The sequence below is a fragment of the Theropithecus gelada genome, chromosome 1 (genome assembly GCF_003255815.1).
Source record: "Theropithecus gelada isolate Dixy chromosome 1, Tgel_1.0, whole genome shotgun sequence".
Lineage (NCBI taxonomy): Eukaryota > Metazoa > Chordata > Mammalia > Primates > Cercopithecidae > Theropithecus > Theropithecus gelada.
In genome coordinates, this window is record NC_037668.1 from 13,062,100 (window position 1) to 13,085,611 (window position 23,512).

The 23,512-nt window shown below is 47.8% G+C and overlaps 2 protein-coding genes across 4 annotated transcripts in view; both read right to left on the minus strand.

Annotated features, from left to right (window-relative positions):
• The window catches only part of ANKRD35 (ankyrin repeat domain 35), a 27,331-nt gene extending 24,466 nt beyond the window's left edge, over positions 1 to 2,865 (minus strand). Inside the window, exon 1 of the mRNA XM_025375173.1 lies at positions 2,792 to 2,865. Within this exon, the coding sequence (XP_025230958.1) occupies positions 2,792 to 2,797 (6 nt within the window). The 5' untranslated portion in view covers positions 2,798 to 2,865. The remainder of the gene's footprint in view (positions 1 to 2,791) is intronic.
• A 1,368-nt stretch (positions 2,866 to 4,233) lies between these two features.
• On the minus strand, positions 4,234 to 22,606 carry ITGA10 (integrin subunit alpha 10). 3 transcript variants are annotated; one of them, XM_025375138.1, is made up of 30 exons: positions 22,378 to 22,600; positions 20,363 to 20,474; positions 20,054 to 20,163; positions 19,749 to 19,840; positions 19,413 to 19,527; positions 17,688 to 17,815; positions 17,051 to 17,199; positions 15,833 to 15,983; positions 15,477 to 15,642; positions 15,269 to 15,342; positions 14,901 to 15,045; positions 14,558 to 14,706; positions 14,177 to 14,320; positions 13,833 to 14,036; positions 13,057 to 13,187; positions 12,156 to 12,322; positions 11,917 to 12,059; positions 11,439 to 11,552; positions 11,148 to 11,233; positions 10,840 to 10,981; positions 10,575 to 10,667; positions 10,339 to 10,415; positions 10,098 to 10,187; positions 9,598 to 9,682; positions 9,313 to 9,426; positions 8,957 to 9,037; positions 8,609 to 8,722; positions 6,566 to 6,661; positions 6,187 to 6,300; positions 4,234 to 5,889 (listed from the first exon to the last, which is right to left on the minus strand). In XM_025375138.1, the coding sequence occupies exons 1-30, from the start codon at positions 22,427 to 22,429 to the stop codon at positions 5,824 to 5,826; spliced, it is 3,504 nt and encodes a 1,167-aa protein (XP_025230923.1). In that variant the 5' UTR covers positions 22,430 to 22,600; the 3' UTR covers positions 4,234 to 5,823. The 3 variants fall into 3 exon arrangements, with proteins under 3 accessions (XP_025230923.1, XP_025230932.1, XP_025230943.1); XM_025375147.1 differs by lacking the exons at positions 19,413 to 19,527; positions 19,749 to 19,840; positions 20,054 to 20,163 and having other exon boundaries at positions 22,378 to 22,606; XM_025375158.1 differs by lacking the exons at positions 19,413 to 19,527; positions 19,749 to 19,840; positions 20,054 to 20,163; positions 20,363 to 20,474.
• Between the last annotated feature and the right edge of the window lie 906 nt (positions 22,607 to 23,512).

Below are 23,512 nucleotides of genomic sequence, written 5' to 3' on the forward strand. Positions count from 1 at the left end.
GAAAAGTTTATCTCCTAATGATTGCTATTTGTCCAATAATTAGACGTATTTTTTCTTAGTAGTATCAAAGTCATGTATTATTTATTATGTCAACAGTCACATACCGTAAAATATCCAGGTTCAGATCAGATACTTTTATATTTACTGAACTTTGGTTCTACTGCAATTTTTATACAACACATATATCCCTTTGCTCATTCATTCATGGTTTTGATATCCTAGATTAGTTATCTTTATATTCTAGCTGTAAGACAGGAATTAAAGAAGAGTTGCAAAAAGTAGCTGGGAACAGTGGCTCATACTTGTAATCCCAGCACTTTGGGAGGCTGAGGCAGGAGGATTGCTTAAGCCAGGGGGTGGAGAGCAGACTGGGGGAAAAAAGGGGAAACAGACTCTTTTTAAAAAAAAAAAAAAAAAAAAAAAAGAAAACTTACAGGGTAAAGCCCAAAGTTCTTAAGCGGTTTACAAGGCTCTTCAGGAGTCATATGCTGCTGCCCTCTTTTCCAGTCCCATCTCTCATTACTTTCACACAAAAGAACCACTCAAGCTGTTTCTTTTTTTTTTTTTTTTTTGAGACAGAGCCTCACCCTCCCACCGGACTGAAGTGCAGTGGCACAATCTCGGCTCACTCACTGCAGCCTCTGCTTTCCTGGTCCAAGCAATTCTCCTGCCTCAGCCTCCCAAGTAGCTGGGATTACAGGCACGTGCCATCACGCCCGGTTAAGTTTTGTGTTTTTAGTAGAGACAGGGTTTTGCCATGTTGGCCAGACTGGTCTCAAACTCCTGACCTTAAGTGATCCACCTGCCTTGGCCTCCCAAAGTACTGGGATTACAGGCGTGAGCCACTATGCCTGGCCTTGTTTTATTTGTTTTGAGGCAGGGTCTCGCTGTCACCCAGGCTGGAGTGTGATAGCATGATCACGGTTCACTGCAGCAGCCTTGACTTCTTAGGCTCAAGAGATCCTCCCACTTCAGCCTTCTGAGTAGCTGGGACTACAGGTGCACGTCACCATGCCCAGCTAATTTTCATATATTTGGTAGAGACAGGGTTTCACCATGTTGCCCAGATGGGTTTTGAACTCCAGGGCTCAAGCAATTCTCCTCGCCTCAACTCCCAGAGCGCCAGGCCTCAAACTGTTCTAATTTATAATTGCCTTTGAAGCTGGTGATTAATCCTCCCAAGAATGCGTCCTGTCACATTTGATCCCTGTGGTGGAAAAGTTAAATATTAAATTTGAACTCAATTGAACGTGGACAGAAACAATGGTCACCGAGTCCCAGAACAGGTTGTGTGAGCCCTTTTGAGGTGTTCATCCAGCACTGTTTTGGAGAAATCTCTATTTCAAGCTATTCCTATATGTTAGTTATTGAAAAACAATAGACAATTACAAAAATAAGTTGAACGTTTTGTGTTTCTTGAGCCCAGTTGCCAAGGGCCTCGTGACTGGGCCTCATGCCAAACAACTCATTACAAAAAGAGGTAGGGTCCCAGACTGCGCCAAAACTTCATGAGACCTCTCCTCGTCTGTGCATGGACCAGTGGCCGACTCTGGAGCCCAGGCTGTTGCTTCTCAGTCTGGTGGTGAATCCTCCATAGTCTGGTGAGTGTAAATATCTTTTCCCTTCTCCCCTTCCCATTGCAATTTGCCTATTATATCAATCTGTTTATTATATCATTTGCTTATTATATAATTTGCTTATTATATCAATTTGCTTATTAATTTGCTTATGCCATTTGCTTATTATATCTGCATTGCCATTTACGTGGATAAAGCTTGTTTACCCTTAAAGGTATTGTGTGTGTGTCTTTTCTTCTCCCTTTGCGTGTTTCCTGCACAGAACAACCCCCAGGCCAAATTTCTTTTTTCTATAAAGTTTTCCCTTACAACCCTGCCACCCCCACTGCCCAAGAAAGTGTGCCTCTTATATGACATACTCCTAGTACTTGTTGATATATAGCAACCACCTCTTTGCATTTGCCTTTTTTTTTTTTTTTTTTTGCTTTTGTTTTTGAGATGGTGTCTTACTCTGTCACCCAGGCTGGAGTGTGGTGGGGTGATCTCAGCTCACTGTAACCTCCACTTCCTGGGCTCACGCCATCCTCCCACCTCAGCCTCCCAAGTAGATGGGACTACAGGTGCGCGCCACCGTGCCCAGCTAATTGTTTTTGTATTTTTGTTAAGGACGGGGTTTCACTGTGTTGTCCAAGATGGTCTCGAACTCCTGAACTCAAGTGATCCGACTGCCACGACCTCCCAAAGTGCTGGGATCACAGGCGTGAGCCACTGCGTCCAGCCTGTATTTGCCACTATTTGTTTACATGTTTGTTTCTGCTACTAGATTGGACTCTTTGATGGTAGTTGTGTTTTATATTATTGCCATTGCCAAGCACATATTATGAGCTTGACATCTGATGAATAAATGAATGAAAAAATTAATGAAGAAGCAAAGGACTAATACTATTGCAAATAAAGGGATAACAAGATTGGGGTTAGAGAAAGTCCCAGTCTGGTGCTGAGGATGGATAGGAGGGGTATCTCTAGGTGGAAAAATACATTAAAAGTGCTCTCTTAATCATATGGATAAAGAATTACATGAGGTCAGGCACAGTGGCTCACACCTATAATCCCAGCATGTGGATAGGCCAAGACAGGAGGATTGCTTGAGGCCAGGAGTTGGAGACCAGCCTAGGCAACATAGTGAGACCCCCTCTCTAAAAAAATTTTAAATATACACATATATATGCATATATGTGTAAGAATTAGATGAACCAGTCCTCAAGGAAACCCACCTCCATTTGGGGGCTGACTGAGGGTAAAGAGGAGAGGAGAGTCTGTCAACATAACACGGTTGCAGTCTCAGCCCTAGAAACTCTGTGCTCCATAAAGGCTGATAAAGTTACAGCCTGTATGAAGTGCACTGAGGGTCACGATGGAAACCCTTTCCTGTCACAAAACAACTCAGCAGGTTGACAGAGAATGGTGTTCATGCCAAATAGGCCAGACAGGCCACAATTCTCAGGGTTAGGCAACAGAGGCAGAGACTGGGTCTCTAGAAGGCCATTGCTTAAGTGCACGTGTTCCCTCAGGGTGCTGGAAAAACTCTGGGTGTTTCAAGAGGAGCCTAGAAGATACCTGCTTAATAGAATCAAATAGATTTGATCTCTACCATTAGAACCTTAAATTCTCCAGCTAATTATCACCTTAAAGAGCTCAAAGAGCTTATTTCAAAAGGGATGAGGCAGGCCAGGCACAGTGGCTCACGCCTGTAATCCTAGCACTTTGGGAGGCTGAGGCAGGCAGATCACGTGAGGTCAGGAGTTCAAAACCAGCCTGGTCAACATGGTGAAACCCTGTCTCCAAAAATTAGCTGGGCATGGTGGTGCACACCTGTAGTCCCAGCTACTCAGGAGGCCTGAGGCAGGAGAATCACTTGAACCCAGGAGGCGGAGGTTGCAGTGAGCTGAGATCACGCCACTGTACTCCAGCCTGGGCGACAGAGCGAGACTCCATCTCAAAAAAAAAAAAAAAAGGTGATGAGGCATAGGATAAGATTTAGTGGATGAGACAATAGCACATAGAAGAAACACACCTTCACGATCTGGGAGATGGGTCAGAGAGCAGGAACGCCACCACCTGGTGCTCCAGTATACTTTCTCCCTTAATCCTCACAAGGCATGATACGGTAGATTATTTTACGACAAAATAGTTTTATAATCATAGTTACCATTTACTGAGCATTTACTAAATGCTCACTTTTCTTGGATTATTTCATTTTGTCTTCATGACCCTAACAGGTTTAAAGATGAGAAAGCCAAGATTTAGAGAAGTTAAGTCTGTCCTAGGTGAAACGGAATTTTTAAGTTGTATAGCCTAGATTTAAACCCAAATCTGCCCTCATTGTTCACCACTGTAATACACAGCCTCTTATTATTATCTGAGCCTCAGGGAAGTTATGACTTGCTGAAGGCCATATGGTTAATAAATGGCAGATAGGATTTCAATCCAAGCCTCTGTGCTTCCCAGACCTTTATACTTTCTGGTCACTTAAGCAGGTGAGAATTACAGGAGGCTAGAATACATCTCCTGTGGGAGAGCCACAGAAAACATTTAAAATACTTCTTAACTTTGCCTTCCAGGGACTCTATTCTGTAAAGTCCCAGGCAAAACAAGTATCTACCTCTCACTATTACTGAGCAGTCTATATCCTAGGGAACACATATAGAGCCAAAGGTCATTTGACACTGAACTTTATTTGTTCTGACCATCTGATATACTGTCCACCCTGCTGGGAAACAGAGACAATGCCCATGAGGGTGGGCCTCTGCAGAAGGCCAGAGACATGCCAAAATAAACACTGTGGTCAGGCCTCAGGAACAGCCTGGGAGGACAGGTTCTGTGACTGCTAGTCAACCACCCAATCAGGTCTTCTCTCTTCTCAGCTCTAAATGAGTGCTGATTCTTCAAAAGGCTCTCAGAGCTGCACTCTAGAGATCAATAACTGACTTCGATATCTCAAGTCTTGATTACAAAGAAATATAAGTTACCCAGTTGTCTATGAGACTCCAACTGCCTTTACTGGCCATGACCCAAATATGGAGTGGGTTGGGGAGGGGTCAGAGATAGAAATTAACCTGGAGATTTCCGCTAAACATCAAGCAAGGGCTGGCAAACTGATTCTACCAGAGAAACCCTGCAAAATATGACCAAGGTTCTATAGGGTTGCCCCAGAAACATTTTCCTAGGAGCTATTTGTGCTACATAACCAGTGCTGAGCAAGTAAGGGCTTGCTCCCCACAGTCCCATGCCACCCTCGAAGGCTTCTTAATGCAGACCCCTCACGTTAGATCCCATGGGGCTGCTGCTTCCCAAAGCTGGTAAAGTGAAAGCATTTCCCATCATCAAGCAGCAGGACTCTCTCTCCTGTCTGCTTTCTAAGCAGGCCCTAAGGAGGGCTCAAGAGTGAGTATAAGACTTGAAAGAAGTAGAGAAAACATTGCCTAGGTACACCCAGTCCTCCCTGCTTTTCCAGCTCCAGCCACCTGAGGGCTCCTGGCTACAGAAAATCAGGCACCAGGCCCTGGCTTTGCTCCCAGAAAGGGCTTGGAATCAGGAAGCCTATGCCCAGCGAGCCTGGGGGCAGCTCTGTTTCACCAACACCTGAGGGCGGGCGAGTGCACCACAGGTCTCAGGTTTCAGGGGGGATGGCAGTTGCCTGTCTAAGGCTTCTCTGTTCCTTGGAATTGTACAGAATGTCTCTTGTGGCTTTTCCTCCTCCCTCCTTTTTTCCTGTTGACTCTCCCCATCCGGCTCTATGAATCACCAGAGTCCACAGGAAAGCAGCAGATGTTGACTTTACTCCTTTCAAGCCAACGTCAGCTCCCTCCTGTGGAGTGGGGAACAGGCAGGAAGGTGAGAGGGTGGAAGAATCGAGGAAGATAACTCTTATCCTTTCCAAACTGTGAGGGAAGATTAAGAGGGAATGTGAAAGGAGTCAGGCACCTAGGCAAAAAAATGATTGGTTCCTGGGGATAAAAGGACCCCAAACAAAGGCCCCAGTGTTGGCTATGGAACCAGGATCATGAAGAGGAGGGAAGCAGAGGGTGGGAGCATGGCTAGTTTTGGTGCCAGCTCTTCTTGTCTGAGGTAAAGCCTCTTCTCTAGCCAACAGCATCCCTAGGACTCAAAAGTCAAGTCAGGCTGCTGGTCTGGGGAGATAGTGCAGAGGCGGCTTCTTGTCCCATCTGAGCCCCCAAACCTCCGCGTTTATGCAAGTGTCTTGAAGAAGCTGCCAGGGAGGACTTTCTAGACCCTTATTCTACATTCATTGTTCCAACTTCTCTTCTCTTTTTTCTTCCTCAGGGATTTTCTTATGGGCAAAGAAGCCAAGCTGTAGAGGAAAAGATAAGCGTCATCGCCAAATGCCTAGACTGGGAACCCTGCCAGTAGCTCTCAGACTTATCTGAGATCTTCACTTTTGTTCTGTTTCCAAAAATGGAATTCAAATTTATTTTATTTGGCTTAGGAGAATTTAACCAACATTTGTGGGGTACAGTGAAGGAGACCTGGGCATGACATCCACAGCCTGCTTAGCTGCCCAGCACAAATCATGTTCTCTCTGCTATAATCAAGAATTCTTCAACTCATGGGCAGCATGCTCCACACTCCCCACTAAAGCAGTGCTTACCTTCCACAGGCAGAAGACAAGGAGAGCAAGCAGGAGCAACCCTCCCAGGACACTGCCTATGAGGATCCACAGGGAGATGAGGATAGGCTGGGTCTGAACCACCTCCAGAAGGCTCTGTATGGAGAGAAGAGTAGTTTTCTACATGCATTCTGTAACCCAACTAGTCTCATCTCACACTATACCAAAGCCAGCCCCTAAATAGAATAAATAACCTTCTTCTACTTAAAAGAAAGAAACTGAGGCAGGAATGGCGGCAGTGGAACACTAGGATCCTGCTACCTGATGGAGATGCCTTCGTTCTGGAAAAGCCCACGGGTGGCCCTATCCCATACCCATCATCATTATTTTCACAGCTCTCAAACTCGGTCTCCGGCCCCACCTCACTCCAACGGGAGGCTTCAGTCAGCTGTAGGACACTGCCCTCCTCGGTTCCCAGCTCAAAGGTGCTGACCACCATCAGGGACTTGAACTTGGCCTGTGGAACGAGTGGATAGGAAGACATTTAAAATGAGCCATCACCAGGTGATGTAGTTGTTTAGAATCCCAATAGCAAAGTTGAGGCCGAGAGACATAACCTCAAGGGCTCTCAAGACTAGAAGAAAAGGCTGAAGACCAATGGGAAAAGAGAGGAAGGATAATAGATGGAAAACCCCTGGTCACATCTGCTGCTGCTGTTTGTTTTCCAAGGACAGTCAGTACATCTGGTACTTGACCTGAAATGCATTCTACTTCTCTTTCCTTTGGCTGACCTCTACCCCTCCTTTAGATTGAAGTTTAGAAGTCATCCCCTCTGGGATTTAGGGAAATCATTCTTCCTAACCCCCACCAACCCTGGTGTTTACTTCTGTCTTTCACTCCTGAACTATAAGATCCTCCAGATTAAAGGCTGTGCCTTAATAACTTTTGTGTCCTTGGTGCCTAGTAGATAGCACAGTGCCAAGTATGTAGCAGTTTCTTTTTTTTTTTTTTTTTGAGATGGAGTCTCTCTCTGTCACCCAGGCTGGAGTGCAGTGGCGCGATCTCTGATCACTGCAAACTCCGCCTCCCAGGTTCACGCCATTCTTCTGCCTCAGCCTCCCAAGGAGCTGGGACTACAGGCGCCCGCCACCACACCCAGCTAATTTTTTGTATTTTTAGTAGAGATGGGGTTTCACTGTGTTAGCCAGGATGGTCTCGATCTCCTGACCTCGTGATCTGCCTGCCTCGGCCTCCCAAAGTGCAGGGATTACAGGCGTGAGCCACCGCGCCCAGCCATGTAGTGGTTTCTTAATAAATCTTTGTTGAAAGCATGAATAGATTAATGAAAAAAAGATACCAAAGAATGACAAAGAGACTTGGAGAAGGATGGTTTATTGGACTGAACTTCCCTAAAACATATGATGACATCCCAGGGATCTTGTGTTATTCCAGGTAGATATGGGAAAGCACATCAACCTTAGTGCCAAATGCCATTACAATTAAGATGCCATTTCCCTGCCCAGGAGGAACTCACACTGACTCCTCACTACCTGTCATATTAAGTTCAATTTCTCCCTAGATTCAAAGGCCTTTCATAATCTAGATCCCTCTCGCCTATACAATCTTACTCCCCACTGCTCCCCAATACAAATCCTGCATGTAATATCAATTATTCATTCATTTAGCAAAAATATATTAAGCACCTACAATGAGTTAGGCATGGGGGCTAAATGTTGGAGATATTCTCCTCAGTGTCAGCCTAATACAGGGCCTTTTACGTAATAAGCACTTGATGGATTATTAACTGATTAAATGTAGGTATCCTGTAAATGTTGATTGATACAGCACTAAGGAATGGTCAGTGGAGGAAAATACAAGGATAATAACTTGTGTTCACCATATGTCCAGCTCATTATTCATTTATTCTTTTATTTATTTATTTATTTATTTTTTTTTTTTTTTTTTGAGACGGAGTCTCGCTCTGCCGCCCAGGCTGGAGTGCAGTGGCCGGATCTCAGCTCACTGCAAGCTCCGCCTCCCGGGTTCACGCCATTCTCCTGCCTCAGCCTCCCAAGTAGTTGGGACCACAGGCGCCCGCCACTGCGCCCGGCTAGTTTTTTGTATTTTTTAGTAGAGACGGGGTTTCACCGTGTTAGCCAGGATGGTCTCGATCTCCTGACCTCGTGATCCGCCCGTCTCGGCCTCCCAAAGTGCTGGGATTACAGGCTTGAGCCACCGCGCCCGGCCCATTTATTCTTTATAACAACCCCATGAAATTGGTATTATCTTCCCCTTTTAGAGATTAGGAAAAAGAGGCTTAGGGAGATGAAATAACTTGCTCATGGTCAAATAGCTAGTAAGAGGCAAAAGTGAAACTTGAACATGGGTCTGTCTACCTCCAAAACCTATGCTAAAGTTCCAGAAAGGAGCAAAAGAGGTGAGTAGTAGAAAAGGAAAGGCTTACTCTTCGGAAAAATTCATTGTGAACCAGCCTCAATAGTCCAACAGAGACCTCGGTCCCCTTTGCCAGCTGCCCAAGGTGGCACCTCACCACCTGACACTGAGTATTGCTCCCATTCTAACAGAAGAGAGAGAGACAGACAGATCAGGACTCTGTGGTGGAAAGATCCTCTTTCCCCACCTCTAGTTCACACAGTCTTGTCCCAAGGCACCTGACTCCATTTTCATTCCCACACCAGATCAGACCCTGGGGTGGAAAGATCCCTTCCTCTCCGCTCCAGTTCCTACCCTCTTGTCCAGGGCACCCAACTCCACTTGCATTCCCACTCCGACACCCCCTTGTGACTCATACCAGTCTGTTTGTGTGTTGAAGCTCCTCTGGATGCACGGGGGGTGCTGGGGGTTCAGTCAGATTCTGCACTGTGCAGCTTGCCTAGGGGAAGATCCAACTTGAAAGACCCTCCTGATGGGGTGGGGCTAGCCACTCAAGGCTGAGCTGGAACATACCCACACCTTGCAGTTCTTCCCCTTATAATCCCTTTTTATTCTCCCAAATAAGCCACATGTGTGAAAAGAAAGCCCCCCCACCCAGAGAGAGGAGCCCCAAGAGTAGCAGCCCAACAGATAGGGAGCTGGTCTGGTGTCCAGCTTCAGTGAGTCCACCAGCTCAAGGGGGCAGGACTCCATGCCCTCCTAGACCAGACTCACATTGTTAGTGATGACTTGAGACAGTGATAGGAAGTAATTGCCCCCATGGGCCACAGCTGGAAGGAGGGCTGAGATGATGAGGCCACTGACCACATAGCAGCCTAGGTTCTGAACCTAAGAGGAAGGTTGGGAATAGTAAGAAGTGGGAGATGGAAGGCCCTTCCTCATCTGTTCCCCTTCACCCTAGATACCATTAAAATCCAAGAGAGACCCTTCCAATCCTTTTCCCACAAAGCTGCTGTTCTCCCACCTCCCCTTCATGCCAAGACCCCTCCAGCTTCTCACCCTAAGAGTGGTTTTGAATTCTGGGCCAGGACCCACTGGGAGGGTCCCATATGGGTGAACCTCATAGCGGTGCAGGGTAGACTCACTGTGTGAACACCAAGTCAGGAAGTACATGGTCACAGCCATGACACAGACACAGGGGCACATGATCAGCACACAGACATGGATTCAGAGGAGGCAGGGCCAGCACGTGGATAAAGAGATGGGGGTACATGCAGAAGACAGAAGTAGAACATGACATAGACAATGCAAGCTTTGTGGCTACATCCCACATCCCCTCATCCCAGCTCCAGTGCCCAAGGCCTGGCAAAACCTTATACCTTGGAAAGTAAGATGCTTAAAAGGGAAGGTTCAGCATGAATAGGATTAAGGGCAAAAAGACTGAGCAGCCGCAAGGGCTTGGGTTTTGGAAAACACTGAGGCACATGGAAAGGGAGGGAAGCAGCATAAGGGTATGAGTGTGAAGTGAGAACTGGGTCCCACCTAGAAGCTGGGCCTACCTAGAGAAGAGGAGATGGGGCTCATATTGGATGTGGGCTGAGGTCTGGGCTGTGTTATCTTGAAGGGTTCCATCTCTCTCCAGGCTGTCACTGTAGGGTCAGAGGGGAGAGGCTCACATCTCAACCCCTCCTCAGAAGACACCCTTCTCTGCTAATAGAGGAATCAGTGTTGTTCCTCCCCACCCCTCCAGTCAAGACTCAGTAGGAGGAGAGGTCTAGAAGAAAGTTCCCTCATTCTCACCTGCTGGCAGTCAGCTTCACGAAGACTTGGCTCAGGAGAGAGGAGCAGCTAAACTCGAACTCTAGCAGAAAGGTCACCTAGGGGCAGGGGACACAGGGTAATGGTAGAGTCTTTCTCATGGAACAACTACAGAGGAACAGGAGCCCTTGTGTGCCTCCTTCCCTGAAGTCCCAGGACCCTCAGATCCCAGCCTCTGCCCTCCTAGAGCCTCCTTTTCATCCTAGACCCCAACTCACCTTGGCTCCAGTCTGGAAGACAGGATGCCCCACAATGCAGAGCCTGGCATGAGTAGAAGGGGCTGCACATTCCACCTTTATTGGGCTGTCTCTCTGAGGGCAGGGGAATGGAGATGGAAGCTGGAGCTGGGGCTGCAACTGCTGTCCTACCCACAGCCTCTAAACACTGAGCCATTCTCTAGAACACCTCACAGCTGAGGCCAGTACCCCAACCTTCTTCCTCCTCCTTTCTTTCCTTCTCCCACACCCCCTCCTCCAAGGGCACCTGAGGAGTGAGACTGGCCAGGTGGAGGTTTCTAGAGAAGATGAGACTCAGGCTAGTATTGTAAGCATTTTCCTTCCTGTTCTCCAGAGTTGCAGATACCAGCGCTTTCCGCCGGCCACCTCGAACCACAAATGGGGCCTTCCTGGGAATGATGAATGAGGGAGAGACCAGGAGTTGAAGGAGGGGAGTGCCAAAAGTCTCACTTTCGTTATCATGGGTAAGAAACAACCCCCTACCCCCAGCTCCCTTCGAGTCCCTTCCAGTCTGTCTCAGGTCACCCTGGTTTGCCCAGTACATGTCCATCCAACCTGGAGCCTCTGATGTCCATATTCACTTGAAGCACCAGGTCTGTGACACATTCATTGTCAGGGCCACAATCCTTTGAGAAGGGGACCTGGAAGAAAGGAAAGGGCCTAAGGGTTGAGAGGAAAGCAAGGAGGAAAGGAATAGAATAGGGGAAAAGTGAAAAGACAAAAGTGGGCATATTTTTATTCGAGGATCCCAGGTCAGATTTCACCATGATCTCATGTCTTCTCCCTCCCTTTTCTCTTGAAAGAGGGCAGTGTTGGGGGCAAGGGGCAGGGCATGGCATTGCTGACCAGCTTTTGTATAGAGGTGGGTGAGCCCTCATCCAGCACAGGCCCTGGCTTTGTGGTATTGTCCAAGGCAAAGGTCACAGTAAAGGCCACAGGCCGGAGGTAATCTGACGTATCCTGAAGGAAAACAGAGTCACAGAGTCAAGGATCATGTGATAATTGTAGTGATCATTTATGAAGCATTTTCTGTGTGCTGGGCACTGTCCTAAGATCTTAACTGTATTACTAAATTTAATTTTAATACAACTCCTATGATATAGTTATTATTATTATCACCCCTTTGCAGACAAGAAAACTGAGGGTTGGACTTGCCAGAATTCATAGGTGGCAAATGGCACAGCTAGGATTCAAACCCAGATCAGCCCTGACTCCAAAGTCTGAATCATCTCATTTTCCCGGCTTTGGCTTTCTTGCTGATCCAGCTGAAATTCCTCTTCTGACCCAGACTTCTCCTCATTCTCAGTTCCTACCCTCTCCTTACCAGCACATGGAAGTGTAGCTGCTCACAAGTGACATTCCCCACACTGAGCCGGAGCCTCCGAGGGGACAGCCTCTGGCCAGAGCCATCAAATGCTGCACGTGCCCCAGCCGTCCATTCATCCAGTGATGCTGTGAACCTCATGTCTGAATGAAGGAACCAAGAGTGAGGGTGGAAAGGGGTCTAGTGAGGAAGGCAGGCAAGGAATTGAGAGTTGCCTGTGATGCGCTTTAGTCACTCACAGAATCGGCGATCCCAGCGACCAGGAGTACGGGAGGTCACTTGGAAGCACAGGGCTGCAGTCAGACAGACTGCCTCCTGGCCTCGCCGCCTACAGTCCCTCTGAACCACACTGATGGCCTGTGGGGTCACCTCCAGTGACGGGGCCAGATGGACAATGGGCCGGGAGCTGGGAACAGTGTGGAAAAGAAATTCTATCAGTAGGAGGTAAGCCCTTGAGAAGCGCAAGCCCAGTGTTTGCTTCTCCATGGTCAAAACAAAGAAGGAGGGGCTGAATGCATATGTCACCCTCCCCGGGAGCCCTCTGACAGAAGTAAGATAATAGATTCATGTCACTGATCTTTTTTTTTTTTTTTTTTTTTTTTTTTTTTTTTGGGCTGGATCTCTCTCTGTGGCCCAGGCTGGAGTGCAGTGGGGGCGATCTCAGCTCACTGCAACCTCTGCCTCCTGGGTTCAAGTGATTCTCCTGCCTCAGCCTCCCGAGTAGCTGGGATTACTGGTGCCCACCACCATGCTCAGATAATTTTTTGTATTTTTAGTAGAGACAGCGTTTCACCATGTTGGCCAGGCTGGTCTTGAACTCCTGGCCTCAAATGATCCTCTTACCTTGGCCTCCCAAAGTGCTGGGATAACAGGTGTGAGCCACTGTACCCGGCCCTAGATTCACGTCAATAGGCACTTATATGCTAGGCACTGTGTTAAAATCATTATATGGATTATCTCATTTAACTCTCACAATAAACCTATAAGGTAGGTACTATTACTATTGTCATTTTTTAAACTAGGAATGAAGGCACAGAGTAAGTTGACCAAGAAACCCAAATCTCAGTCTGTGACTTTAAGGCCCTTGCCTTTAACAGCTATGCTATGCTGTCCACTGCTACCTGAGCTGGGACCCCTCACCTGAGCAGGATGGCTGCCCCCTGGGCACCCACAGCCACATCGACCAGATCATCTCCATCCAGATCTAGCCGGCCATCCACACTTCGGCCAAAGTAGCTGAGGGCATGTGGCATGGAGGCAGCAGCAATCCTCTGAGAGGAAGAGAGAGGAGACTAAGGCAGGGACCCATACACCTAGTTTCTCAGGCCTCCTGCCTTGCTCTTTCTTTATTTTTACTTTATTTATTTTATTTGTTTATTTATTTATTTTTATTTTTTATTTTTGAGATGGAGTTTCACTCTTGTTGCCCAGGCAGGAGTGCAATGGTGTGATCTTGGCTCACTGCAACCTCCGCCTCCCAGGTTCAAGCGATTCTCCTGCCCCAGCCTTCCAAGTAGCTGGGATTACAGGCGTGCGCCACCAGGCCCGGCTAACTTTTTGTATTTTTAGTAGAGTTTCATCATGTTGGCCAGGCTGGTCTCCAACTCCCGACCTCAGGTGATCCGCCTGCCTCGGCCTCCCAAAGTGCTGGGATTACAGACGTGAGCCACCGCGCCCAGCCGTGCCTTGCTCTTTATAATCCTCCCATCAGTCCTGGGAATAAGAGAAACTTGCCTGTGTTCAGGAGTTCTTAGTTCAGCAACTTGTATTCTACCCCGCTGCCTTATGTTTTTGCCTACTAATAAAAGCACTTGTTCAGTTTGGGTCTCAAGCCAAGGGGACTATTGACAAGCAAAGAGCATCCCCCTACTCCTCTTCCTACAACCATGCCCCTGCTTTATTTGGGTACTCCTGACCTGGGCAGGATGGGGCCTGACTCCACTCTGGGTTCCATGGTACAGGTACAGTGCTCCCTGGTGCCCATCCTCCAGAGGTGCCCCCACAGCCACATCAGCAAAACCATCTTGGTTCAGATCAGGAAGAGCACCCATGGCAAAGCCAAACCGAGCATCCTGGGGGGGTTCTGGCTGCAGTGTTCCTTGGAGGGTCAGCAAGGACTGCTGGTGGAGGAGAGAAGATAGAAGATGCTAATCCAGCAGCCCCAACCTCTCAGCAAACCCTCAAATATGTACACCCTCCCTCCTTTCCTCCCCCACCCCCACAACGCAAGTCCAGGGCAGGGGGTCCCAGCAAGTCTCACCTGGCCCACCAGATACACATAAACACGTCCTGTTTCCTTGTTCTGGGGTCCCAGGAACATGGGGGCAGCCACAAGTAAGACATCAGTTGTTCCATCCCTATCTGTATCCAATGGGCAGAGCTCACTGCCAAAGTATGAACCAATCTGGGGAATGGTGGGTGATGATGACCCCAGAGAAAAGGGAAGGTGACTGTAGACAAGTGGACTGAGTGGGAAGCACTCACCAGCCTGCCAGTCTGCTCCTTACATCCCTGACAGACTCTGCCAACCAGAATTCCGCACAGACTTTGCAGGCCTCTCTCTTACCCACTTCACACTCCTCCCCAACAGCCCGGAGGTCCCTGGGAATCCAAAGGTCCCACCCTTCCTTGGATGCCCTACCTGCTCCCCCTGGAGGCTCTGGGCAACCCTCACAGCCCCATCTTTCTTAAGCTGGAAGGCGATGACTTTTCCTCGATGTCTAAATCGAGGAGCCCCAGAGAGAAACAGGCGGCGTCCACCCCGCAAAAGCATGGAAGAAACAGAGTAACCTAGAAGTGAGCAAAGTAACAGAGGTAAAGGAAAAGAAGATGGGGTCCAGAGTAGGGGGTTCCCTAAAGGCACAGCGGGAGTAGCAAGAGGTCAGTGAGAAACCTCATGAGTTAAGAGGGAGTATTTCATACCCCGCAACTAGGGATGTATTTCCTCCCCTACCCTGCAAGTCCTCTGCAACTCTGCTACTCACCCAGGTAGGCTGCATGGTTCTGCAATGCAGAGGGGAACTCGTCTTCCAGAGCCATTCGTGGGGGGAAAAGGTGGTGACCTCCTTCAAGCCATAGCACAGAGCCCCCCCAGTCATAGGCCCCCACCATCCCAAAGAGAATCCCATCCTGTGGGACAGAAGCAGATGGAGTCACTGAGAAGACAGTGGGGAATCAAGGGAAAAAAACATTCCAGGAGTGAAAAGATCACTGAGGGTCTGCTGGGCTCAGTTGGAAAGGCATGGGAAGGTCAGCATGGAGGCTGGTTAAAGGAGGAATCTGGAGGGCCCTGTGGTTGAAGTTATCTGAGTCAGAGAATGGGAGAAGTCATGAAGGGGTCAATCTGTCCAACCTTTAGCCGATGAGTGGAGAAACCAATCTGAGACATTTCCAGCCCAAAGGAGCTTTCATTTTCTGCATGGGACCCTTAGTCGTGAGAAAATATTGAGACAATATCAGGGGAAGACAGTTTCCCCTTTGACCTACTGAACTCACTCCAGAGCCCCACCCACACTCCAGAACTTCTCCCGCCCTGTCCATTTCTCCAGAGTAATCCTCACCTTCGAGGCCAAAAATCCGATCTCCTAGTGCATCCACAATGTCAGTCAGAGCAGCCTCATCTGTGACATTGAAGAAGAATCGCTCATCTGGATCACTGGCAATAGTTCTAATTTCTCTCAGGAAAGAACTGGGATCTCGCTGCCGCCGGAGGTAGTGACCAAGGACCTAAGAGGTCATAAGATCAAGGAATGAGGTGTTAGAGTTGGCACAGAACACAGCCAACTAACATGATGTGGCTGAAGTCTGGGAAGTAGTTAATGCCCTTGTTTTCCTCAAGTGCCCAGTACTTGGACAGTTCACAAGACACTGCCCCCCTGCCACCCCCAACTCTTCCAGATCCAGGGTGAATTCTCACTGCAATCCCATAGCGTGTCACTCTTCCAGCCTCACAGGTCTTTAGTGCTGCAGGAAGCTCCTCTCCATCATGGGACTCTCCATCAGTGACAACCACCAGTAGCCTGGCAGCCTCGGGTCGGCCCCCATGGGACTGACTGAACCCTTCTGTGCTGAGAAGAGAAAGGAGTGAGGTGTGATCAGATGTGTGCAGACACACACACACACACACACACAGGATTTAACATCAGCACTTCACTGAGGTCAGGCATCTTGCCTTTTAGGCCATTTCTTGAGTATTTAACATGGAGCTGGCATGGAATGAGAGCTCAAATGTTTGAATGTCATAGAACATACAGAGTAGCTTATCAACCTAAATAAGTACAACATTCATACACTCAGATTCATTCAACAAATATTGTACTTGGGAGGACAAATATTAAGGAAATATAGAACAGAAGAGAATGGTCTGGGCAGGGACTCCTCCCAGAGATGAGTTGTTTTGTTTTGTTTCAATTTTACCACTGTGCCCCTAGAGATGAGTTTTGGATCATGTTTGGAACGTGGGCTAAGACATTAGTAGTGGAGAACCTGTGGGCCAGGATCACTGTTGGAGTGGAGGGATAGAAAGATACTTCTGTCTGTGAAATATGGAAAGACACAGACATAGACACTTTGTAGAAATGTAGTGAGAAGGAGTGCAGTGACAGTCCACTTAGCCTTCCTCTGTGTACCATTAGTGTACATACAAAGAAAGTATGCAAGACATCTTGGGATATACACACTGCACTCCAAACCTGCCCTAACTTCTCCTTCTTCTTTTTTTTCTTTTTTTTTTTTTCAAAGGGAAAGTTTTATTTTATTTCTTAATTTATTTTATTTTATTTTATTTTTGAGATGGAGTTTTGCTTTTATTGCCCAGGCTGGAGTGCAATGGCATGATCTCGGCTCACCGCAACCTCCACCTCCCGGGTTCAAGAGAGTCTCCTGCCTCAGCCTCCTGAGTAGCTGGGATTACAGACATGTGCCACCATGCCTGGCTAATTTTGTATTTTTAGTAGAGATGGGGTTTCTCCATGTTGGTCAGGCTGGTCTCAAACTCCCGACCTCAGGTGATCTGCCCGCCTCGGCCTCCCAAAGTGCTGGGCTTACAGGCGGGAGCCACCGCACCCAGCCCTGCCCTAACTCTTCTAAGGCTTCATTGCTCTAGCCTCCCACACCTCTCTTCCCAGTGCCTCACCAGGCCACCATTATTGCTTGGGCAGTCTTTGTTTCTCGTCCCTCCCGCCGACTGAGGTTCTTTGCTGCTCTCACCACTTCTTCCTTCGTTCGAAAATCTCCCAGGGACCACTCATGTACAGGGCTCTCCCCATACTGTACCAGTCCCACCTGGGAATAAAGCGCATTCAAAAGAAATGTATGTATGTGAGATCGGGGGAGAGGAGGAAGAAGAAAGTATGTAAGAAGAGGAGAGATGAACACCTGGATACTACTGAAGATAACACCTACATTTATCCCCTCTCTTTCTCTCTCTCCCCTTCCAAGCCCATCCATATTGCTTTTCTCTCTCTAAGAAATGGGGTCTCACTCTTTCACCCAGGCTGGAGTGCAGTTGTGTGATCAAAGCTCACTGCAGCCTCAAACTCATGGGCTCAATTGATCTCTTACCTCAGCCTCCTGAGTAGCTGGGACTGCAGGTGCATGCCACCATGCCTGGCTAATTTCTTTTTTTTTTTTTTTTTCATATTTTTAGAGATGAGGTCTCACTATATTGCCCAGGCTAGTCTTGAACTCCTGGCCTCAAGGGATCCTCCCACCTCCACCTCTTGAGTAGGTGCCACAAGCAACTGCGCCCAGCTCATATTGCCTTCTTTTACCTGTATCTGTTCCGGGTCAATAAACAGTTTCCCTACCAGTCTTCGTAGGAAGGTCTGAACTTCAGACCAGGGGTAGATGCTGTTGGAGCCATCCAAGACGATGACAACATCCATGTATGTTGGGCAGCCTAGAAGGAAGGGGAAAACTGAGGTAGAAGACACTGAGCTGGGGGCAACAAAGGAAAGAGGTCACAGGAGGACATGTTCAATTTAGACATTTATAAGGCACTTCTTACATGCAAAAAAGGTACTGTGCCAGGCTCTGTGTAAGTGTAGAAATTAATAAAAGATCCCTTTAGTAATCTTTAGTAATTGTGTGTATGTAAGTATATATATAAATGTATATATGTGTGTATATATGTATATATAGGTATATAAACACACAAATATACACATTTTTATATATATAATTTATAAATACAATGCTCTAAAAAACAAGAAGGAATTAAATGCTAGGTAGGAACATAGCATGACTCTGTACAGTGGGGGAACAAAAGCAGATTGGTTCTGATGGTGGGGAATGAAACATGGTAGCAACTAAGAAGATAGTAAAGACTGAAAATATTTAAGGAGAAGAGAATATTAGGAAAGGCATTTGGGTAGAGAACATTTTGTTTGTTTTTGAGACAGAGTCTCACTCTGTTGCCCAGGCTGGAGTGTAGTGGCATAATCATGGCTCACTGCAGCCTCGACCTCCTGGGCTCAAACGATCTTCCCACCTTGGCCTCCTGAGTAGCTGGGACCACAGGCATGCACCACCATGCCTGGCTAATTTTTTTATTTTTTATTTTTGTAGAGATGGGGTCTATGTTGCCCAGGCTGGTCTCAAACCTCCAGACCTCAAGCAATCCTCCTGCCTTGGCCTCCCAAAATGTTGGGATTATAGGCATGAGCCACTGTGCCAGGCCAGATCATGGACTCCTGATAAGGAGTCCGAGTTGTTATTATTATTTTTGAGATGGTGTCTTGCTTACTCTGTCACCCAGGCTAGAGTGCAGTGGCACAATCTTGGCTCACTGCAACCTCCACCTCCTGGGTTGAAGCGAGATTCTCCTGCCTTAGCCTCCCGAGTAGCTGAGATTGCAGGCATGCACCACCACGCCCGGCTAACTTTTGCGGGTTTTTTTCTTTCTTTTTTGAGACGGAGTCTCACTCTGTCACCAGAACTGGAGTGCAGTGGCACAATCTCGGCTCACTGCAACCTCCACCTCCCTATATCAAGCGGTTCTCCTGCCTCCGCTTCCCGAATAGCTGGAACTACAGGCGCTCGCCACTATGCCCAGCTAATTTTTGTATTTTTAGTAGAGATGGGGTTTCACCATATTGGCCAGTATGGTCTCGATCTCTTGACCTTATGATCTGCCTGCCTCGGCCTCCCAAAGTGCTGGGATTACAGGCATGAGCCACCATACCCAGCAATTTTTGTATTTTTTTAGTAGAGATGGGATTTCACCATGTTGGCCAGGCTGGTCTTGAACTCCTGACTTCAAGTGATATGCCCACCTTGGCCTCCCAAAGTGCTGGGATTACAGGTGTGAGCCACCATACCTGGGCAGGAGTCTGAATTCTAATCTGTCAGGAAACATGGAGCTTTTGCAAGCATATTAGGTAGCAATGAGGACAGCCATGCAGGCCCTCTGCCAGGCATAATACCCCTTTGCCCCATCTTTTTCCCACCCAGTATCCCCTTCTGGGAACCAAGTACTCAGCCTTCCTCTGGCTCACGTTGGGCAGTGGGTGCCAGGCTTCCCTGAGGCCGGAATGAAGCATCCACACGGGCACATATCCCAGAACTGAAGACAGAGCTGCCACAAGCACGAGACCAGAGAGGGGCACAGGCCTGGGGATGGGGAAAATAGTTACTCCCAGGCTTGGGAGGGCACCCTCAGAACATGCTCCCAGTTGAAGGAGGCATGAAGACCACTCCCTGACATTACCTACCTTGCTTTTTAGGTTTTTAACTCCTTGGCCCCTCCACACAGACCATTTTCCCTTACCACACTGCTCTTTTTTCTGTTATGGACCTTCAGAGACACTGCCACCACCCTTTCCTTAGCTCACCATGAATCCCCCATCACCATCTGTCTCTAACAGAGACATCCCCAGGTGCATATTCACAGCAGGATGAGATGAATTTCCCAGTTGGTAGTCACCTGGTTGGAAGGAGGCAGAAGAGAATGAGATCATGGTGTCATAGACGGAGTGCTTGAATTCATGTGATTTTGGAGGAGAATGAGCAGGGATTGGTATCAGATTGGGGACAGGGAATATGTGGATTTTAGGGGTGAAAAAGCTGAGGTATAGGGAGTTGAAGCTTCTAGAGCATCAAGGTCAGGGATTAGGAGAAGGGTCAGGCATCTTCTTACCTAAGTGGCTCTTGGCACATGGGGCATCGTGGGCCCCCCCTACAGGGCAGCGATAAACGTCCCCCCTCCGGTCGCCTGAAGGCCCATCCCAGGGGGCACCCACCAGCATCCTGGGAAGAGGATGTGAATATAAGCATAGGGCAAACATGACCCTTGACATAGGCCAAAGGGAAAAAGCATGGAGGTGGCAAGTTTAGAGCCCCAGCCACTTTCAAAAGGCCAGATTAGTTTAGAGTCCCATCTATCTTGCCTCCCCTTTGTTAGCACTACTGCAGTCCCAGTCCCCTGGCACTCCAGTTTCTTCCTCACCATCGCTGTCCACCCCCAATATGTTGTAAGACACTGTATCCAAATTCAGCTTCTGGTGGCCCTGGGAATAGGCGTGGGTGATGTTCATCCAGGTTAAAGGGGGAGCAGAGACCTGTGGGGCCAGGATCATAAGGTTAGCACGAAGCAGTGAATGGCTAGAGGCACAGCCAGAGAGAAGCTGTGAGGGAGCATCTTAATCTCTGTCTGCCTGCTTTTTCACTCATAAGCTTTTCTGGCCTCTCTCAGTGTCTTGTGCTCAGAGCCCCAGGCAAAGATGATCCCCTTCCTGTGTTTGTGTCCAGATGCCTAACCTGTGGCCCTCTGCCATGCTGATGTACAGCTGTATTTCCATTCCCACCTCTGAAATTTCATTCACAGACATGTCTGAAAAGGTCAAGTTACTCTTTTCCACAACATTCCTCCCACACACACTCCTCAACAAACTGTGAGGGTCAAAAGAGGGAGAGGGCCTTTCTGTATCCCCAGAACAACCATTGCTTCCAATTCTCCCCAAGATAGGGGGAATGAAAGGAAGCTAAGAAGCACCGCACGTCTGGCTCTCTCCTTCTCTATCTCTTCCTGACTCCCAGGGTCATTGTCACACTCGCACTGTCTTTTTCCAATGTCTAGGTCTCTGGTTGATTCCAGCCTTGGCAATCTCAGTGGTAATTAACTGGGTGGAGCCACCCGCCTGCCCACACACAGTTTGCCATCCATCCCTGCCAAGGGTCCCATCACCCTGAAGTTTCCCACAACCTGCCTCCTTTTTAACTCATCTACTCTCCCAACTGCTCCCCCCTCCCCCACCGCCGACCTCCATGGTTTCCTGTCTTCAGCCCACTCTAAAGGTGCCCGACCGTGGCTGATCTTCCCTTTTGACCCCAATGCCTTTAAAAATCAGAGCTGGTATTTTAGGAAACAATGATTACAGGGCACTAGCAAGGAAAAATTCCAGGCCTCTTGTCCTTCCTATGGTCCTTTCCCCAACTATGTCTTGCTCTGTACTTCTAAGCAACCCCTCTCAGGCTACCCCCCACCATTACCAATGGCTGTAGCTTTATCCCAAACCATGCTCATTTTCAGAAAGGTGTTTTGTATGTGAGCAGTTCTGCATCCAGAAAACTGGCAGGGCTGTATGACTAGAAACTGCAGCTCATTGGTTAGATAAACCCAGAGTTCTGACCACATAGTTAGTCAGTTATGCCTCAGGCCCCAGGGACCACCAAGGGTAAGAAGTTAGGGAGGGGATAATAGGAATCAGACTAGCAATGGAAGGTCACATCACATTTCTTTTTTGTCTCCTTACTCCTATAGGGCTTAGGATGAAGATTTTATATATTTAGATACAAATCTCAGCCAAGCATGCTGGCTTATGCCTATAATCCCAGCACTCTCAGTGGCTATGGAGGGCGGATTGCTTGAGTCCAGGAGTTAAAGACCAGCCTGGCCAACATGGCAAAACTCTGTCTCTACAAAAAAAAAAAAAAAATTAGCCAGGCGTAGTAGCATATGCCTATAGTCTCAGCTACTCAGGAGGCCAAGGTGGGAGGATCACCTCAGTCTGGGAGGTTGAGGCTAGAGTGAGCCATGATCATGCCACTGCACTCCAGCTTGAGTGACAGAGTGAGACTCTATGTCAAAAAAAAAAAAAATTAGCTGGGTGTGGTGGCACGCACCTAGTGGTCCCGACTACTGAGCTATGGTTGCACCACTGCAGTCCAGCCTAGGCAACAAAGTAAGACTCTATCTTTAAAAAATAATAATTATAATGATTATTATTAGATACAAATCTTATACAAGGTCCTAGGCAGCTTTAGCCCCTGCCAGTCTCAATATTGAAACAGTCATATGTGAGGGCATAAAAATGCACAAGGACACAGACACACACAACGAGAAATGTAGAACCAGTGTTCGCTTCCTAAATCCCAAAAAAATTTTAACTCTAATGGTCCCAATTCCAAACAATCTATGTATCTTCCATTCCCACCAGAAACCAAGAAGTTAACTTCCCTCACCTGTCAGGAACACCAGGGGCAAGAACAGGTGAGTGATGAGGGGGAGTTCCATGCCTGATTGGTTTCTGTCCGGTATGAGAAGTCCTCTGGCCTCTGTCTGTCCCTCTCCTTTTCTGTTTTCTTTACTTTCCCTCCCATCCTGCCCCCTCCCAATGGCAGCTAAAAATAAAGTTGGAAGGAATGGGAGGAGTGACGGTGGGGAACTGTGGGGAGCCCTAGACCAAGGAAAGGACTGAGCCATCTTAGTCTATTTCTCTGTCTTGGTGCTGCCCCCTGGAGGCCTCATCTCTATATCCAGAGAACATATTTTTTTGTTCATTTCTGCTATTTCTTTTTTTTTCTACTGTTTGTTGTTGCCAGGTCAATAATGCTTTCCTCAAATTTGGAACAGGAGTGGGAGACGGATTCTTTTTTATAAGAAAAGAATCTTAAACTTTTATCTAAAAGCTTTAGACAAATTATTTATATTGAGAATACAGACAGAGTTTCACTATGTTACCCAGGCTGGTCTTGAACTCCTGAACTCAAGGAATCCTCCCACCTCAGTCTCCCAAAGTGAGCCACTGCACCTGGCCGGGGGATAGGAGATAGGTTCGGATTCTTTTTTTTTTTTTTTCTTTGTTAAGGCAGAGTCTCACTCTATCACCCAGGCTGGAGTGCAGTGGTGCAATCTTGGCTCACTGCAACCTCTGTCTCCTGGGTTCAAGCATTTCTCATGCCTCAGCCTCCCAGGTAGCTAGGACTACAGGCACATGCCACTATGCCTGGCTAATTTTTGTATTTTTAGTAGAGGCAGGGTTTCACCATGTTGGCCAGGCTGGTCTTGAACTCCTGACCTTAAGTGATCCACCTGCCTCGGCCTCCCAAAGTGCTGGGATTACCGGCGTGAGCCCCCACACCTGGCCGATAGATTCTTTTTACTTCCTAACCTTATTTATCTCAACCTGGAATATGGAAAATGAAAGAGCTGACAGCAGTGGTATCATTTTCTCTACCCACCCAGGGGAGTCCCAACATGTGAAGATACAGCTCCAAATCCTTACCAGCCCCACACCACTGAGTTCTGTTCTTGGCTCTTAGCCTATGCTGTCATATGGCATTCTACTTCTTAGAGGGATTATATATCAACTGGTAT